Raw genomic sequence first — 19910 nt, 5'->3', positions numbered from 1 at the left:
TTTAACTCAGCACTAAATGCTGTGAATTCTCATCAAACTGCGGTAGATAAGAAAGTGGGACATAAAGTAGGACAGCATGGCAGTTGTGTGCTGGATTGTGTTTAGCAATGGCTTGGCTCTCTGAGGTTGAATTAAAAAAGACCTGATTAGTTACATTTGCCATTTTCCCTGGTCTAAATACTCTCAGCATGGCCAATTTCAGACTAACAAGTTGATGCCAGTTGGAATTTGGAAGGCTTATGCACAGTCAGCTCTTGGGAGGCAGCATGAATAGGCTTTGGGGCACCACTGACGGAGATGCAAAGGGAAGTAAGGAGTTAAGGCATGGGAGCAGAATGCATGGGGTGGAAAGTTAGTAGAAATGCTTTTCAATATTGGTTTTGCTGAAAGTTTTGTTTTTTTTTAATCATGTATGAGTTTTAAATCTTATCAACTGCTCTTTAATGAGTGAGTGAGATAATCTAATGCTTTTGCTCCCATATCCTGTTAATGTGGTAAATTACTTGGATAATTTGAATGTTAAAACAATCTTATACCTCTAGAATGAATTCAGGTTGGTTGTGATACATTATCCTTTTTCTATACCACTAGTTTTGACTTGATAATATTTTATTTTGGATTTCTGCATCTATGTTCATGAAAGGAATCAACCTATCATTTCCTTTTCTTGTAATGTCATCAGATTTTGGTATCAAAGTTATGTTGACATCTTTAAAGAAGTTAGGGTATTGCTTCCTCTTTTTCTGTCTTCAGAAGAATTTGTGTAATTAATATTAGTGCTATTTCTTCCTCAGATGTATGGAATAATGTCCAATTAAAGCCATCTGTGACTAGTGATTTCTTTGTGGGAAGGTGTATTAGTCAGCCAAAGGGGTGTTGATGCAAAATACCATAAACCGGCTGCTTTTTGTAAAGGGTATTTATTTGGGGTAAAAGCTTACAGTTACCAAGCCGTAAAGCATAAGTTACTTTCCTCAGCAAAGTCTTTTGCCACATGTTTTGGCAAGATGACTGCTGATGTCTGCCAGGGTTCAGGCATTCTGGTTTCCTTTTTGCCTAGGGCTTGCTTCTCTTTCTTCACAACCAAATTCCTCTGTGTGCTTACTTCCTGGGCTCCAGCTCAAGACTCCAGCATCAAAACTCTAACATCAGAATTCCAACTCTGTCCTTTGCCATGTCTTTTATCTGTGAGTCCCTAGTGGGTGGGGACTCACACCCTACTGATGTGGCCAAATCAAAGCCCTAATCATAATTTAATCATGCCCAGGTACAGACCAGGTTACAAACATAGTCCATTATCTATTTTTGGAATTCATGAACCATATCAAACTGCTCCAGAAGGTTTTTATAATAAGCTTGAACTCAAAATTTTTTTTTTTTACTAAATACAGAATGTGAGTAAAAGGTAAACAAAACCCTTTTTCCTTTTACATGAGAAATTAACCTAGGATTCACTATTTAGCTCCAGTTCTGTACTAACCTAATAAAAGTAGAATATCTGCTTAAGGTACAAATGATCCATGATTTATAAACAGTATCTGGACTGGGAGACTGTGAATAAACTATAAATGCTTCCTGGTGGGAATCCATAGCTTTGAATGTGGTGCAGTATTGTAACTGGGCTTGTCCCTTGTGAGATCCTCAAAGCTAGATTTATGGGCTGTCAAAGAGATATTATACAAAAAATGATGTTGGGACAACTAGATATCCATATGCAGAAGAATGAAATTGGACCCCTACATTAGACCATAGGCAAAAAATTGACTCCAGATGGATTATAGACCTATATGTATGAGCTTAAACCATAAAACTCTTAGAAGGAAGCATAGGAGTAAATTTTGTGACATTGGGTTAGGCAATGGTTTCTTAGTTTTGACACAAATTGTGCAAGTGACCAAAAAAAAGTAAAATTCTTTTATGCATGAAAGGATACCATTAAGAAACTAAAAATCAGAGAAAATATTTGCAAATCAAGTATCTTAGGGACTTGTATCCAGAATATATAAGAGATTCTTACAACTCAACAATAAAAAGACAACTCAATTTAAAAAACGGTCAAAATTTTTTAATAGAGATTTCTGCAAAGAATATATACAAAATAGTAAACACATGAAAGATACTCAGCATCATTCAACATTTGGGAAATGCAGATTAAAACCACAGTGAGATATTGCTTCACACCCTTTAGGAGGGCTAAAGTAAAAAGACGATAATGTGTGTTAGGATGTGGAGAAACTGGAACTCTCATACTTTGCTGGTAAATGGTGCAGCCATTTTAGAAAACAGTTTGACATTTCCTCTGAAGACACAATGGTGGCTGACTCAAGGCTGTGTTTTTGTTTTTATTTTTGAATTTTTAATATTCCCCCCCAAGATGACTCCCTCATTTCTCTGCTTGTTTTTTGTTTTGTTTTTTTTTTCCCTCATTTGCACTCGTTTTTGCTTGTTGTCTGTTTTTCCCTTAGGAGACAGTGGGAACTAAATCTGGGACCTTCCATGTGGGAGGCAGGTGCTCAATTGCTTGAGCCACATCTGCTCCCCTTGTGTTGTAGTTTTAAGTCTCCTTCTACCTCTGATTTTTTTCTACGCTTAGAGTGAAACCTTCCATGGATCCCACTTTACAACTTGGGGTGTTATCTAGGATCCTTTCTATCTGGTGGTTCCTATATGCTAATTTTTGTTTTTTTTACACTTCTTGATACTGCTGTTACCAGATGCCTCTGGGCTCTGAGCTCTGGGCTTCTAGATGTTACAGGATGGCTGGGCTTCTAGGTTGTTGACTTATGTCACATTAAAGAATTTAAGGACATGCCATAGGGTAGGGAAGGGAGTAAAGAGTTTGTTAAGCAACAAGAAAATGAGAAAAGTACACCGTCCAAGGCATGGACCCCAGTCATACTGCAAAGTGAGTTGAGTGACTGGGACCCCAGGTCAGGGCTTTTTAAAGTCTTTCCTCTCCCTCTTCATAGCATTGGGGTGGGGCCCCAGCTCTTTGCTGTTCCGATTGGTTGTCCCACTATCATTTCTCAGGGGGCCAACTGTGAGGCCTTTTGAGGGTATCTGGGGCATTCCCTTGACCCTGAATGGGATTCTCATTCCAAATGAGATTCTCATGGCCTGGATTTCACAGGGTCTTTCTGGCTGCTTTCTTCTCAGGTTCCTGGGCGTGGTCTCATGGCCACGTTGTCTGTCAGCCACGTTGTCTGCTGGGCCAGCTGCCTTCCTTCTTTCACTCTGCTAACCAGCTTGCCTGCCAAAACCTCTGTTCTGCTTTTAAGGACTTTCTTCTTCGCTTCTAGAAATTTTGTCCTATTCAGCTGAAGGATTCACCTGAATCAGACTTAATTCTCTTTTCATACCCCTTCTTACCAGCACTTGCATCCTGTTTCTTAATCTAACTACTCCATATATAATGTACTATAAATTTCTTCCTTATGAAAGCTCCTTCTCTCATTCTTTTTAATACTTAATCTGAGAATTTGTATTAAAGTAATTTAATTCCATATGAACTTTCTTTTCATGTGTTTATTTTTTTATATTTCAGAATGACAATGTATTATATTCTTTATTTTTCTTCCTTTTTATTTTTTTATTTTTTATTTTTTTTAAAGATTTAATTATTTATTTAATTTCCCCCCCTCCCCTGGTTGTCTGTTCTTGGTGTCTATTTGCTGCGTCTTGTTTCTTTGTCCGCTTCTGTTGTCGTCAGCGGCAGGGGAAGTGTGGGCGGCGCCATTCCTGGGCAGGCTGCTCTTTCTTTTCACGCTGGGCGGCTCTCCTCACAGGCGCACTCCTTGCGCGTGGGGCTCCCCCACGCGGGGGACACCCTTGCGTGGCACGGCACTCCTTGCGCGCGTCAGCGCTGCGCATGGCCAGCTGCACACGGGTCAAGGAGGCCCGGGGTTTGAACCGCGGACCTCCCATATGGTAGACAGACGCCCTAACCACTGGGCCAAAGTCCGTTTCCCTCTTCCTTTTTAGATCCTCCTGTTCTAGCTGCATTGGGAGCTCCAAACTTTAATTTTTATCTCTCCAGTTTGTGGACTTCGTAAAGATTCTGTTGAATTGTCTACCTCCTTGTAGCAGCTAAATGCTCAAATTAAAGCCTTTGCCTTGGGCCAAGAATAAAAATAACAAATACCCTTAGGGTTTTGTCGCTTTCAGAATATTAGATTACTTCTCTGTGGTTTCCTTCTTTCTAGGATTATAGCCCTTCAATTCTTGATTGTCTCAGCAGCTTCCCAGTACCTTCAAATTGATCTTTTATTTAATTTTATCAGATTTTTCAGCTTGTTCTTAGTGGTATCATTGGTATGCCCATACTTCTCCATCATAGCCAGAAGCAGTGATTAAATTTTTATGTTTTATTAAGAAACTTTAGTAAAATGCTAATGCATAAGTAATACATGCACACAATAAAAATAACAAAAACAATAATGAAAAGCTACCTTTTGTCCTGTGTTCTAGGCTTACGGTCTTTTTCTCTGGAGGCAACACAGTACAGTTTCTTATATATGTGTCTACACATATCATGTGTAAATATAGGTACATGTGTAAATATATCCTTGCTAACATTTAAAATGTTAACATACAGAAAAGAATAGAACGTATAACAAACTTTTGTACAACCACTCGTTTAAGAAATGTTAGTATTTTCCCATATTTCTTTAGATCTTCTGTTTTTAAAAACATATAAAATGACGTAATATAGTTGAATCGCTATACCCCTGCCTCCATCCTATTCTCTTGTCATCATCCATAGATAACCACTTTCAGGAAATAGATTTATTTCCTTCCTGTTCATGTTTAAGCATTATATATATTATTGTTTCTGTATTTTTAATGTTATATAAATGATATCCTAATTTTTTTTGCAATTCTCTTTTTTCCTTCAGTCTGACTTTCAAGATATATCCATGTTGATACATACAGATCCCCTTTATTCGTTTTAATTTATGTTTGATACGCCATTAATTAGTACCCTGCCTACCTCTTTTTTCTCTGCTGTTACTGTTTTGTTGTTTGTTTTGTTTTGTTTACAAAAATGTGAGTATATTGTACCTTCTGTTCTGGACTTTATCACAAAACCTTTTTTATGTTTAAAATATGTGATGGAAACTGAAAAAGAAATTATATTGAAGGGCAAGTTTATTATAGTCTTTAATGTCACGGGTCTTCACAGTGAGGTTTATACACATTTTGATGGTTTCTTGGCATATTGCACATCTTTGATATGTCCCAGAATTTGTAAATATTCTATTTAGGAAAAATTATAAACTGACAGTGTATAATTCTCTTATTTGTCTTACTTTTTTAGGTCTGTAATATATTGCGAGCATTTTAACCAATTAAGAGTTAGTGATTCATTTTATGTGCTTATTACTTTGCCTTTAGATAGATAAAGTTTTAGGTTACAAAGTGTTTCTCAGAATTATTTCCATTATGTACTTCAGATTTCTGCTGTGGTAAAACCAAGCACAGGGGAATGAAGGAAAAATCAAATGAAAGATTGGGGGTGGGGGAACGGCAAAAAAGTCATATGGTATGGTGTGGGAATGGCAGGTAAATTCAAATTGTACATTAACTTCGATTGTTGGTTAGTCTCTGCCTGGAGCTCTTTGGTGGTAAGAATTTCTAGGCCCTGTCCAAGCTCAGGGATAAAAAGTGCCAGGATGGATTTACCCTGTCTGTCATGTGTGCCGTGTCTGCCACGAATGCAGGAGGGCTGAATGGCAGAACTTACACCATATATTTTGCTGCTCCTTTATTTACTTTGATTTAATTAGAATTTCTTTGTTAGCCAATGTATTATATTTCTTCAAAATGATGAATTATATGATTTGTCTAAGTGTAGTTTGGCAGTTCAAATTTAGGGTCAAGAAAGCCAAATTAAACTATAAGTTTTCCCTTGGAAGAGTTTATATTAATGATACAATTTAGCTTGAGGTTTATTTCTTTCATTTTTTGTTTCCTCAATTTTTACCATCCTTTTCGATTAAGAAAAAAGAAAAAATATAATAGAAATGGGGAAACATTTTTTTCAGTATTTAACAAATCAATTTCTTGATACATTTTAATAAAGCATACAGCTCATCCACAGTGTACAATCAGTGGTATTTGGTGTAATTGCATAGTTGTGTTTTCATCACTTCAGTCATTATTAGAGCATTTTCATTATTTCAACAATAATAAACAAAAAACAAACAAAAAAACAAAACACCAAAATTCTTCTCTTTTTACCCTGCTGTACATAGCTGCTATTTCTGGCTATTCTTGCACAATTAAATAATTTATTAAGTTTTATTGAGCTATATTCACATACCATATGATCTATCTGAAGTGTATAGCCAATAGAAACATTTTAAACTATCCTTTTTTTTTCTTCTGTAGGTTACTTTCTGATTCTAAACAGATGAACATTTTAAGGAAAGCAAGATCTTATATACAACAGAAAAAGTATGATGAAGCAGTAAGTATAAAGTAATGATTACCATTTCAGAAGTGGGAAGGGGCAAAGAATGAAGAAGGAAGGCAAAGTGGGCATGTCAACGAGGTTTCCTGAGCCCTCAAGGGAGGGTTGAATTTCTTGACTTTAGCCTTGGACATACTTCTTACTTCAGATAATGCTATGTGTAAATTTTTCTAATTTAGCATTGGAATGAACAAGTCATGCCAACTTTTATAGTGAGAAAGTATATTCCGAATTTCTGTCCCCCTATTTATATATAATGTTTTAGAATGCAAGATTTTTGTACATTTGGAATTACCTGTCCACTATCAGAAATCTGGTTCACGGGGGAAGTTTGACTCTTCCTAACTTCTACTCTACTATGTATTATTTCATTAATTCTTTTCTCTTTATTAAATTGTCTTATAATTTTAAAGCAGTAAAGATTTTCTATTTTTAGTTTTCAAAGTTGTCTGTGTAATACCATGTGTTTCTCATACTTGTTTTTGTTGTGGTTTTAAAATGGTAAGCCACTCTTCTCCACAACGTTGAGCTATTTAGTGATGTCTTATAACTGGTTGCAGTAATTTGATAAGAGAAAGTTGAAAATGATATATGTTGGCATCTCAGTTATTTGGGACCTGATTAGAGAGACTTCATTTCTTTCATGTGTCTTCTGAAGATTATTTCCACAAAAGTGAATAATTTTAAAGCATTATCATATCATAGATTGTTTACTTTTAAAATGCTCTCTCATCAAGATTTTTGAAAAATAATTTTATTCAGGAAATTTTTTGTTCTTTGCAAGAAGATCTTCAATTAAAATCTCTTCTTGATCCATCATCTATAGTTACTTATTCTAATTTTAATATAATAGTTTGACTGTTAGGAACTTTATGTTTTCTTGTCTTTGAAATTTAGTTGTTCTTATTTTTTCCGTGTAGCAAGTTATATTTTCCTTTCTCCATAGGTCTCCATTTGCAAGGAGTTGATTCACCTTGCATTGAAAGGATTGTCCTATTATCACACTTACGACAGACACTTTTTGGGCATCAATGTTGCTCTTGGTTTTGTGGGATGGACATCTTATGTGTCTTTGTTGATCATCAGATCTCATTCTGACCTTCCTAGAGGTGTTAGTAAAGAATGTAAGGTAGGTTCAGAGAATATAATGAAGATTCAGGTGATGGTAGAAAATTACTAGGACTAAGGAAAGAAATTTAAGTTAGTTGTAATGAGTTCTTAGAATGTGTAAATCACTGCACTAAGGGAACTCTTATTTATCTCTCATTTGTTTTTGTTCAATGTGTTCATTTTTTTCTCATTCATCTTTTGTTTATTCAGTTGAGGAAAAGATCTATTAATAATAATTGCCCTTTAATTTAAGAGGGCTATAAAGACAGCTATATAAATAATTTAAAGTCTTCTTTTCTATAACTGTGTAGCATGGTTTAGTTATTCCATATCTTTCCTGTATAGGTGGTCAGAAAACTGCTTCACAGCAACATATTTAGCTTTATCTGATATTAGAACTTTAGGAGTCATAATATAAACAATAAAATCACTTGCTCAAAATGTTCTTTTAAAAATAATATATATATGTTTTTGTGGAATTATTGTCACCTTCTTTTAACTTTCTGCAGCACTTAACATACAAATTTATAGAACTTTCTACTTGTCCTCATTTTGGAAATTGTTCCAATTTACTGTACTTTCAATAGAAAAAAGAAAAAACTTTAATAATATTTCATCCTACTGAGAAAATATAGCAGCAGTACATTTAATATATTAAAACACTTTACTCTTTTATAATATATTGCTATTAATACTATTTAATAGGGAGAATAAAAGTTCTATTTCCTTTGCTTTGTTCTCTCTAATGATTATTATCTGATTCAATTCCTCTAAAAAGTAATATATCCCAATGGCATATTATTAATATGAATAGTTTAAAAACATTTTCAGTGGTAAATTTTTTTCAATTTTATATTTTGTTTTCCTGCAGTGTAAAGAAGAAATGTATTTTGTTATTTACTGCAGTTTTTTATAATGTTTTACACATCTTAAGTAATTTTAATTATTTGAATATGTGAAATTGACTAGAACAAGAATTGTTTCTTCCATGTTAGGAAAAGAGAAACTACTGTGTTTTGAGTAGTATATGTATATGTATTTTTTTTTCTGGTTACTTGAAGTATATCTTACCACTTTAAACTTATAACAGTGCTGTAGGTAGGCATTGTAATTTCTGCTTACAAAAGAGGAAACTGAAGCTGAGGAAGATTAAGTAACTTGCTCAAGGTTATACAACAAGGAAGATAAGGGGGAACTGAGATTTGAACCCACATCAGTCTTGTGCTAAGACTACCTTTTCATCTTTGTCTTGATGTTCAGATTCTTGAGAAAGGATATGATATCTTTAGATTGACATGTAAACAAGAAAATCCCATAGGTCCTTTTTTTTTCTTTTAAAGTACACACATTTTATTTTCAGTTGTAAGAATTAGTAGTCTTTAAAGATTGTATTTTTCCCTTTCAGTCACTGAACTCAGAACCTTCAAAAATTGGTGTGCATAGTTTTGCTTTTTATATATATATATATATATTTCTCAAATGAACTGGATACAAACAAATGTTTTTAGAAAATCATACAATATGTTATACAGTATATTTGGTTCACAGTAATGCAGTCATGCAGTATTTGTCCTTTTGTGTCTGGCTTGCTTAGCTCAACATAATGTCCAGGTTCACCCAAGTTGTCATATGCTTTACAACTTCATTTCTTCTTACAGCTGCATAATATTACATTGTGTGAATAGGCCACAGTTTGTTTATCCATTCATCTGTTGATGGACACCTGGATTATTTCCAACTTTTGGCTATTGCTATGTTGCTATGAATATCAATGTGCAAATGTCTGTTCATGTCACTGTTCTCAGTTCTTCTGGGTATATACCCAGTAGTGGTATTGCAGAGTCATGTGGCATGTCTATATTTAACTTCTTTAAGAACTGCTAAACAGTCCTCCACAGTGGCTGTACCATACTACATTCCCACCAACAATGAATAAGTGTTCCTATCTCTCTACACCCTCTCCAACACTTGTAGTTCTCTGTCTTTTTAATAGTGACCATTCTGATAGGTATGAAATGATATCTCATTGTGGTTTTCATTTGTATTTCCCTAATCATTAATGACGTTGAGCATTTCTTCATGTATTTTTTTTTGCCATTTCTATTTCTTCTTTGGACAAATGTCTATTCAAGCCTTTTGCCCATTTTTAAATTCGATTGTTTGTCTTTTTATTGTTGAGTTGTAGTATCTCTTTATATATCCTGGCTATTAAAACCCTTATTGGACATGTGATTTCCAAATATTTTCTCCTATTGAGTTGGCTGCCTTTTCGCCCTTTTGACAAAGTTCTGTGAGCTGCAAAAGTGTTTAATTTTGAGGAGGTCCCATTTATCTAATTTTTTTGTTGTTGCATGTGCTTTGGGTGTAAAGTACAAGAAACCACCTTCTACCACAAGGTCTTGAAGATGTTTCCTTACATTTTCTTCAAGTAGTTTTATGGTCCTAGCTTTTATATTTAGGTCTTTGATCCATTTTGAGTTGATTCTTTTATAGGGAGTGAGATAGGGATCCTCTTTTGGTCTTTTGGCTGTAGATATCCAGTTGTCCTAGTATCATTTGTTGAAAAGACTATTTTGTCCCGTTAACATTAACTTGGTCGGTTTCTCAAAAAACCAGTTGACTGTATAAGTAAGGGTTTATTTCTGGGTTCTCAGTTCTGTTGCACTGATTGATGTGTCTGTCTTTATGCCAGTACCATGCTGTTTTTACCACTGTAGCTTTCTACTATGTTTCAAGGTCAGGCCATGAAGTTCCTCCCATTGCTCTTCCTTTTTAGAATACTTTTGGCAGTTTGGTGCACTTTCCCTTCCAGATGAATTTGGTTAATTGCCTTTTCTAATTCTGTAAAGTAAGCTGTTGGGATTTTTATTGGTATTGCATTGAATCTGTAAATTAGTTTGGGTAAGATGGACATCGTCACAATATTTATTCTTCCAATCCATTTGTTTAGGTCTTTTTAAATTTCTTTCAGCATTGTTTTGTAGTTTTCTGCATATAGGTCCTGTACTTCTTTGGGTAAATTAATTCCTAGGTATTTGAGTCTTTTTGTTGCTATTGAAAATGCAATTTTCCCCCTGATTTCCTCCTCATGTTGTTCAGTACTAGTGTACAAAAATATTACTGATTTTTGCATGTTGATCTTATATCCTGCCACTTTGCTGAACTCATTTATTAGCTCAGATAGCTTTGTCTTGGATGCTTCAGGATTTTCTAAGTACAGGATCATGTCATCTACAAACAGTGAGAGTTTTACTTCCTGTTCTCCTACTTGGATGCCTTTAATTTTTTTTTCTTGTCTAATTGCCCCTGCTAGAACTTCTAGTACAATACTGAATAACAGTGGTGACAGTGGGCATCCTTGTCTTGTTCCTGATCTTAGAGGGAAAGCTTTCAACCTTTACTCATTGAGTATTATGATGTTGACTGTGGGCTTTTCATATATACCTTTTATCAGATTGAGGAATTTTCCTTCTATTCTTATCTTTTGAAGTGTTTTTATCAAAAATGGATGCTGGATTTTGTCAAATGCTTTTCTGCATTGATTGAGGTGATCATGTGTGTTTTTTCCCTTCAATTTGTTAATGTGATGTATTTTACTGATTGATTTTCTTATGTTGAACTTGCCTTATATACCAGAAATTAATCCTGCTTTGTCATGATGTATAAATTGTTTGATATGCTGTTGGATTCTATTTGCAAGTATTTTATTGAGAATTTTTTGCATGTATGTTCTTTAAAGAAATTGGTCTGTAATTTTCTTTTCTTGTAGCATCTTTATCTGGCCTTGGTATTAGGGTGATGTTGGCGTCATAAAATATGTTGGTTAAGATTCTCTCCTCTTCAGGTTTTTGGAAGAGTTTATACAGGATTGGTGTTAATTCTTTTTGAAATGCTTGGTAGAATTCACCTGTGAAGCCATCTAATCCATAACCCTTCAAATGAAGTCCCACCATTCTTTCTCTGTTTGGTTTAAACACCTTGAAGGACAGTACCTAGTATAAAGCACAGTACAGAAAGAAAGAATTAGTGTTTACTGGACAAAGGAGGAATCACAATACATGTGGAATGGTAGGTTATCATCAGTTGTTTTTTGGGGGGCAGCAGGCAGAAATTCAGTTCAGGGTTTAGTAGAAAGTGTCCCCAGGATTTTATTTAAAATCCTTTAGATTTTTACTTCCTTTTCTTGACTTAGGAACAGCTGAACCTAGTTAAATTTATTCTTTATGATTTAATTCCCTATATGTAGATGTTATTTGTATATCTATTACTATGTTTTTTAAGAATTAGATAATTTTACCATATTGTACTGATTCTAGAAAATCCCTCAGTGTTTTTTTTCCTAGGATACTCTGGTAAGCTTCCTTCCTTATGATTTTAGTATTCTCAACGTGACATAAAACCAGTCCACAACCCTGAATACATGCCACCTATTCTGTCTCAGCCTCAGCTTCAGAGATTCTGTCTGTCCATATCGGTTTGAGCTTTGCCCTTTTGCTTCCATCCTTTTGCTGTGGGATCCCAATGCTGTTGGTCACATCTCCATTTCTGTGCATTGATAGGTTTCTATAGTGACTGTAGAGACTAAAAAAAGTTGATGGGGAGAGGGGAAGAATACAAATGAAAGTACTAATAACTGTCATTTATTAAGCAGTAGTAAGTAAGCATTTTATTAAGCTCTTTATGTAATGTCCTTTAAATATCAACAACCTTGATAAGTAGATACAGAATTATTATTCTCATTTTATAGGTAGGGAAAACTCAGTCTCAGAAAGATTATATATTTGCTTATGGCTGTACAGAGCCAGGATTGAAATACTGATCCGTCTAGCTCCATATTCTTAAGCACAATGTTGCTTCACTCCCTGTTTTACAACTTTAAATTATTCTCATTTCTTACTTCCTTTCTGGTGACATTTTGTGCCAGTAGGGAAGAATTAGAAAGAGAAAAAAATTCCTTGCTTTCTCCTACCTAAATTCCCCTTATCCCATGATGTGGTTTTTAATTCTTGTCTTATTTTGATTTGGGGTTATCAAAGCAAGGGGAAAATAGAGAAAACAAGGAATGGAGCCAAGATGGGGTGTCACATTATCCTACATTTATGTTTTTCTCCTGTTTCTTTTCTCTAGGTGTGCTTACCTTTTTGAGAGTGCCTAACAGACTCTTCTAAATCCTATTCTATTTCATACTCTAGAATTCATACTCTTATCATCATGACTTCCCCATAAGTATGTATTCTTTCTTCAATTATTGGAATTTCAGTTCCAGAGGCCCAGGGGCCTCTGTTGCCCCTGGAGAGCATTACTAGTGACTTACATTGAGGAACTCCCTTCTTTATTTGGCAAGTGGTTGGGAAGAGTAACTATGACTGAAACTTACTGTATTTGGGCAAAGGAGAGAGAAGATTGTAACGTATCAAAATGAACTGCCTATAGATAGAAACATTGTTCTGGATGAAGATTAGGTCCCATGGTTTAATATGGGTTAAATAGACTTTTGTGAGCCAGCCAGAGAATTAGATCAACATTTATTAAAATGTTTTTAAGGAAAAAGTGTTAAGAACTCCAAAGAGGTACTTGTAAACAAATTTTAGGAACAGAGTATACAGCAACTGAGAATTGCTAATTGCAAAATTTGTGGGCTATCCTGCTTTTTCTTCTCTAATATGCCTCCCAAATGACAGATACTTAGGTTTATTAATTTTTATTTTTCAAATGCAAATATTTGCTCGATCATCTCATTGTAGAGCCAATGGAAGAAACTAATTTATTTTCTTCATTTTATAAAATCTCTTAAAAATATCAGTTAGCTTGGATTTGGATACGTTTCAATGTTTTGTTTGATTTTCAGAAACCAAGCCATCTCCTGCAATGTTGTTTTGTAGCTATTGGCGTTTTAGTAGCATTTTTCCTGCTGATTCAAGGCTGTCCCTGGACTTATTATGTATATTGTTTGTTGCCAGTGCCGATTTGGTATGCAGTTCTAAGAGAGTAAGTAACACATCTTGCTGCCTCATTTTAAGTCTGTATTTAAAATATGTTTGATTTCCATTAGCATAGTCATCAAAGACATGTTTATAATACCCTCAAATCTCCAAGCCCTCTCACTTCATTTATAGCTACATAAATATGCAGAGACATTATTTTTGTTTTACCGCTCTCTTTTGACTTCATCTTTATTGCTCCGAGGTAGCCATGACCTTGTTGCCTTCTTTGTGTATCTTCTATAAGAAAATGCTGGGATAAAATAATATTGATTGTGCTATGCCTACAGTAATTTACATTTTGAACTTTTTTTATCATCCCAGATTCCAGTTTATCTTAGTGTTGCACAAAGAAATTTGCTTATTTTCTTTCCATCCACTTTTGCCCCTGCTTTCTTGATCATCATGTAAACCTAGATGAATAAAACTTTTATGATTACATCTAATACAGTAACGTGTACATACAGGAATTAATTGATACTATTCACATATGCTATGGTTCTACCTTTAAGAACTTTCTTATCATTTGGACTTAACAATGGATTATCTTGCCATTTTAGAAAACATCTGAAGTAAGGCTCCCAGGCGAGCTTCAAGTACTTTTAAAGTGTGATACTGGTTCATATTCACAGGAAATCAGAATCTTACTGCAGATCTTGTTGATTTCTGTGTTTGGGTTTGTAATATAGAATTCAAAACTTAGATTTGAAAATAGAAGTATCCTCTGAGAAAATTAGGCCCCTATAGCTGACCAGGAAATGGAGGGTCAGGCTAAGGGTATCTTCAGTTTGGTTAGTATGTGCATCTTAACAGTATGTATACTTTTTATTCTAATTTTTATTACAGCTTTGGCCACTTATTTTGTCCTTTAAAAACATTAAGTATTAAAATTATTAAAATATTAAAAATATCAAAAATAAAAATATATACTGTTTACAATACTATTTAAAATATGATGTAAAAAATACCGAGAAAAGAATATAGTGCTGCTTCTCCATTCAAAAGGAATAGGAGGAAGTGGACTTGGCCCAATGGATAGGGCGTCCCTCTACCGCATGGGAGGTCTGCGGTTCAAACCCCGGGCCTCCTTGACCCATGTGGAGCTGGCCCATGTGCAGTGCTGATGCACGCAGGGAGTGCCGTGCCATGCAGGGGTGCCCCCGTGTAGGGGAGCCCCACGTGCAAGGAGTGCACCCCATAAGGAGAGCCACCCAGCGTGAAAGAAAGTTCAGCCTGCCCAGGAATGGCGCCGCACACACAGAGAGCTGACACTACGAGATGATGCAACAAAAAGAAACACAGATTCCTGTGCTGCTGACAACAACAGAAGTGGACAAAGAAGAACACAACAGCAAATAGACACAGAGACAGACAACTGGGGGTGGTGAGAAGGGGAGAGAAATAAATCTTTAAAACAAAAGGAATAGGGCCACTTGATTACATGTTTAAATCAGATTCTTTTCTGATATTTACTCTGGATTAAACGTTTTTAGAATGAAAGAAAATTCTGCCTCACTGCAGAACCCCTCCTGAATTTTTTAATGCCTTAATTATGAAGATAGCATATATACATACATATATATATATTTTTAATTGCAAGGAAAAACACAATTTTGAAAGTATGCTGTGTTCTATTTTTTGCTTGATTATATGGAAAGTAAAGGTATTGACCTTTATAATACCTGTTTAATCATGTACTACAGATGTTAAGTTTTTTTTTTTTCCCAAGATGAAGTGTTGAAAGTGTTCGTGTATAATACATTTTTAGTGGTTGTGAATTCACATTTAATTAGAATTAGTGACATCTTGGATTGGGTTTGGAAAGGTATTTAGCTCATTGAAAAGGTACAATTAAGATTTCCCCTACCCAGAATAGGAAAATCTACCTCTCTCTCAAGACAGTTGAAATTTCAATATAAGGTTAACCTTGGTGAATAAAAAAATTTTCAATTTGTAAACTCTTGGGTTCATTGTATCTCTTTTTCTATATTTTGTCTGTAATTGTATATAACCATTTTAAAACTAGGATCAAACAAGATTCATTTTTGTCATTAATATTTATGAAAACCAAGCAAGCCTTTCTAGTCATTATCAAATTAATTCAAAGATTGCATTTTTCTTGAAAATTTTCAAGGTATCCAAAATAAGATTTGGTTAAAGAAAGTCACAGAAACAAATCTATTTAAAGTTTATCTTAGTTTTTAAATAATATATGAATTGAAAATTCCTTGATTTCTAGCTTTGTTCAAAGTTTCAAATTTTCACTATATACAACCCAAGTTTTTTATTCAATGTAGTATACAAATAGCCTGTATAATCTTTTTAAACAGATTCCAAGTTATTCAAGACCTTATGAAATCACTGTTGACCTTTCCTCTGAGTCGCATTATTGGATATCTGTTAGTCTTTACTCTGGGAATTGAAGTATTAGTAAGTAACATACCAGATTACAACTTTTTCATATTTTTGTCATATTTATGTAACTGTATTTAATGACTTCAGTTTTCATTTCTTTTTTGGAATGCATTACTAGGTTCTCAGTTTTTTCTATCGCTATATGCTTACAGCTGGACTTGTTACATTTGCGGGTTGGCCATTTTTCACTCAGCTGTGGACTCGAGCAAAGGTATGAATTGACACAGGACACATTAGTAGCTACTTTGTTTTAATATGTATTTAACTCGTTGAAATGTTCAGATTTTAAGGAAAGGGTAGAAAGGAACCTTACATAAAAAGCCTTGTTCTTTAAGGGTAAAATGATTCACATATTCATTTAAAAATAAGCCAATTATATGATAATAGAAATACTATAACACAATGTTTCCACTTTGATCTTTTTCATGGAGGTAGCAGGAAGACAGAAATACTTCCCTACGGGAATTTGTAAAGCTCTCCAGTTAATGGTATATATTTGATAATTTGTTTGTCTTAGTCTAATTGAATAAGTATTTTTACTTCTCTTCTGGACATAATCTTTTTAAAGTATTGCAAGCCATTTTTCTTATAAAGATAGAATGAGGTAATAACATAAATTGAATGGGTCTTGAAATATCAGACCCATGTTTATACCCTAAGTGTTTAATTTACTATTCTTAGGCCTGATACTCATATATTAACTTTTCTAAGTTGTTTCCTCATCTGAAATATTGTGAGTAATGTTGTTGAGAGAATTAAATGAGATTTTGCTCATATTATACCTAATACAGTACCTACTACATAAAGGTCCTTTACAAGTAGTAACTATATTACTTTTTCTTTCTTTTTTTAAAAATTATTCTAGTAACATATGTACAACCCAAATAAACAGCTGTAAGGTTGTGCATTTTCCTTTTAGTTTCAGTCATATAGTCTCTGAAATACCGAAGCAAGTTTTCTGTATCATATTTGACTCAAAATAACGTTTTTGTTTGTTTTAGGTCATCTCACTGAGTTGGACTTTCTTCTCTTTGCTTCTGGCAGTGTTCCCAATTATGCCTGTTGTAGGACGAATGCCAGATATCTCTCTAGTGTATGAGCAATATTTTAACTTATTTTCTTTGTAATACTGTTTTTTCTCTGTCAACTCAATGAAATATGAACCTTATCTTGGTCATGAGTTTAAAATCACTTGTAGCAACTGGCACTTAAAATACTAATATTAACCCACTAATTATGATTTTGACCTACATCTAGAGAGACATTAAAGCTCCCTAGAGATGTTTCTGAACCTTTACAAACAATAAAATTGTGCCAAACAGTGATAACTTAAAATGCCCTCCCCCCCACCCAAAAAAAAAAAAACAACCTAGAATATTATTTCTTTTGTATATCGGGAAGTCTGTAAAATATTTCATATGAAAAATGTTCTCTTGCTCAAACCAAAAGGTCTAAAAACTATTGATGTAATCCTTAGCCTTGACCTTAAGTATTCCCATGTTTAAAATGTCTTAGAAAAATGAAATTTTCTGCTATTCTCATCTGAATGTAAAGATCTACATGGTAGGAAACTCAATTTACCTTGACAACATTGCCATGTGTTAGCATTCACAATTCTTCCATATAACTGACTTGAGTTCCCCATGCTACTGTTAGGTTTATTTCTTCTCATTAGTACCCAAATGAGTCTGTAAAATAGTTGGCTACCTTTCTTTGCTTTTAACTTAACTTTTAAATTAATATCAAGTAACTCTTGAATCTTTGTATGTGTGTGTATGTCTCTGTGCTTGGCAAGCCAAACGTTATATTTCATTTTGTGTTAGTCATGTAATCATCTTTCTTACTTTCTTCAAATGCTATATAAATGTTTTTTAACATTTGAACCTAATCTTTAATAGGTGAGGGTATATCCTTTTTAAGTTATTTTTTAAAATATGTGGTAATTTATGAGATTCCATACATTTGATCTCATTTATTCTATAACATCAACGTAGAATAAATCAGGATTTATTTCATGTAGTCAATTTATTAGCAGAGCCAAAAATATTTGTATTCATTTCTAAAACTGTACTATTTAAGCCATACTTTTATTAGTGTTAATAAGTCAGTACATTTTGCAGCTGTCATAAACTATAAATAGTTTGTAGAAAATGAATTCAAGTATTTTCATTTATTTACTGCTTTTGGTTGCTTTGTCAGTTCTTCTATTTTCTGTATAATGCCCCTTTCCTTCCATTCATCTGTTTCTCTATTTATCAGTCCTGTTCAAGCAGTATTGACATAGTTGAACAGAATTTGTCATTTCCTAAAGATAAAGAAATTGTATAACTGGTCTCTATCAGTTTGCCACTTGCACAATCTAAACATGAATGCAAGAATCAAATAGACTTGTTAAACATGAGAAAACTAATTTTCATGTTTTAAAATTATGTTGTTTCCCTCTATATATAATTTAAATTCCTAAGTGATTTAAATTTGTGTTGGTTTGCTAATAAATTAATAGCTATACTTTAAACTTCTTCATTTTAAATCCTGGTTCATAGAGAAATTTCCTACTTTCTATTTGATATCTCACAGCATCTCCCTCTTATAGAAAATTACAAGAACAGATATGTGAAACCATATTTGTCTTCCATTTGTGTATCCATTTTGCTTCTTCATCTGGAATAAATCAGTTGACTAAAAGGTTCTGCATTACAGTAAGATATGTCATGTTTTCATATAGTATGTGTTCAGGAAATATCTTAAGAAAAGTTTAAATTTTGAATTGTATTTCAAAACAGAATGGGAGCAGGCTTGGTGGTTCTTCTGCTATCCCTGTTTTTTATAACATCTGCCATAAAAAGAAAAGAAAGTCTTATAAATGAAGAGATATTGCTACATCTATTTCAGGTCAGTTACAGATTTTTAACAATATGTTATACTAACAATAAGCCAAATGTATCTTATAGTTATATTTTATAATGTTGTTCTTAAGAAGTGTTGAAGTCACTCATTCCTACCCACTGAGTTTTCTATTTAGTATTCTCTAAAAGGTATGAAATAGCAAAAAGGTCAACAGGAGGAATTCTAAAGATGGCTAGAAAGTAGAGGTTAAGGAGACCTAAGAGATATCTTGACCAAATCCAGAAGTTGAGCCACAGAGGTCTTCTGTTCTGAGATCTTGTATGGTCCTCATATGAATCAGGAAAAAGTCTTTGAAGGTACTTTGAAGTGAAAGAAGCCTCTGGGTTTATTTATATGAAGACGAGTCAGTTTATGCCTTCAGTATATCTTCTAGGAGAAAATAAACTTAAGCTTAGTTGGTGACTTTGGTGTGATGAAAAGAACTTTGAACTTGATATTTTAGAATTGAGTCAGTTCCCAGCTATGCTGCGTACTATCTGGGTGATTTTCAGTAATTTAACTTCAGTTTGTTTGCTTGTTTACTCTGTAAAGCAAAGATAATATCCAATAGGGCTATGAGAATTAGAGATAATATGATATAATATTCCTTAAACTTACAGCTTTTTTGGTATATAAAGGTAGGGGTGACTTGTTTTTCTTCTTTTAAACAGTAAACCAAAAAAATCACATCTGGAACCCTGAAAGAAAATAAAGCACATATATGTCTTCTCAAAATATTTCCTCAGAGCAAAGTTAGTGTAATCAAAAATGTTTTCAGTAACACTTAAAAAATATATAACACCTAAAATTTGATATCATAAGTTAAATCCATTCTTGGAGAACAACAGAGAACTGATAAAAAGAGAAGAAATATTTTGTCAAATATCAAGTTGAACTATTGGAACAAATATTTCATATTATAAGGTACTCTGACTTGTCTTAACACTAATAATTGTGATAGATTAGGGCAGATTTCACCAATAATAATGAGTGCTTTGACAGAAGTGAATGTTTCTGAATCTTATTCTATAGGTATAAAGAATATC

At 33.8% G+C, this 19910-nt stretch overlaps 1 protein-coding gene across 9 annotated transcripts in view; it reads left to right on the top strand.

The window, feature by feature from the left end:
• The window catches only part of PIGN (phosphatidylinositol glycan anchor biosynthesis class N), a 160362-nt gene that overhangs the window by 81959 nt on the left and 58493 nt on the right, over positions 1-19910 (top strand). For 5 of the 9 annotated variants that reach the window (XM_004478658.5, XM_004478659.4, XM_004478661.4 and 2 more), the window contains 7 exons: positions 6391-6469; positions 7419-7601; positions 13431-13570; positions 15894-15993; positions 16097-16189; positions 16980-17071; positions 18762-18870. In XM_004478658.5, coding sequence (XP_004478715.1) covers positions 6391-6469; positions 7419-7601; positions 13431-13570; positions 15894-15993; positions 16097-16189; positions 16980-17071; positions 18762-18870 — 796 coding nt within the window. The remainder of the gene's footprint in view (positions 1-6390; positions 6470-7418; positions 7602-13430; positions 13571-15893; positions 15994-16096; positions 16190-16979; positions 17072-18761; positions 18871-19910) is intronic. The other 4 variants (XM_058277847.2, XM_058277848.1, XM_058277846.2 and 1 more) reach the window with 1 other exon arrangement.

The sequence above is a fragment of the Dasypus novemcinctus genome, chromosome 16 (genome assembly GCF_030445035.2).
Source record: "Dasypus novemcinctus isolate mDasNov1 chromosome 16, mDasNov1.1.hap2, whole genome shotgun sequence".
NCBI classification, from domain to species: Eukaryota; Metazoa; Chordata; class Mammalia; order Cingulata; family Dasypodidae; genus Dasypus; species Dasypus novemcinctus.
This window is presented reverse-complemented; position numbering and strand designations above follow the sequence as displayed.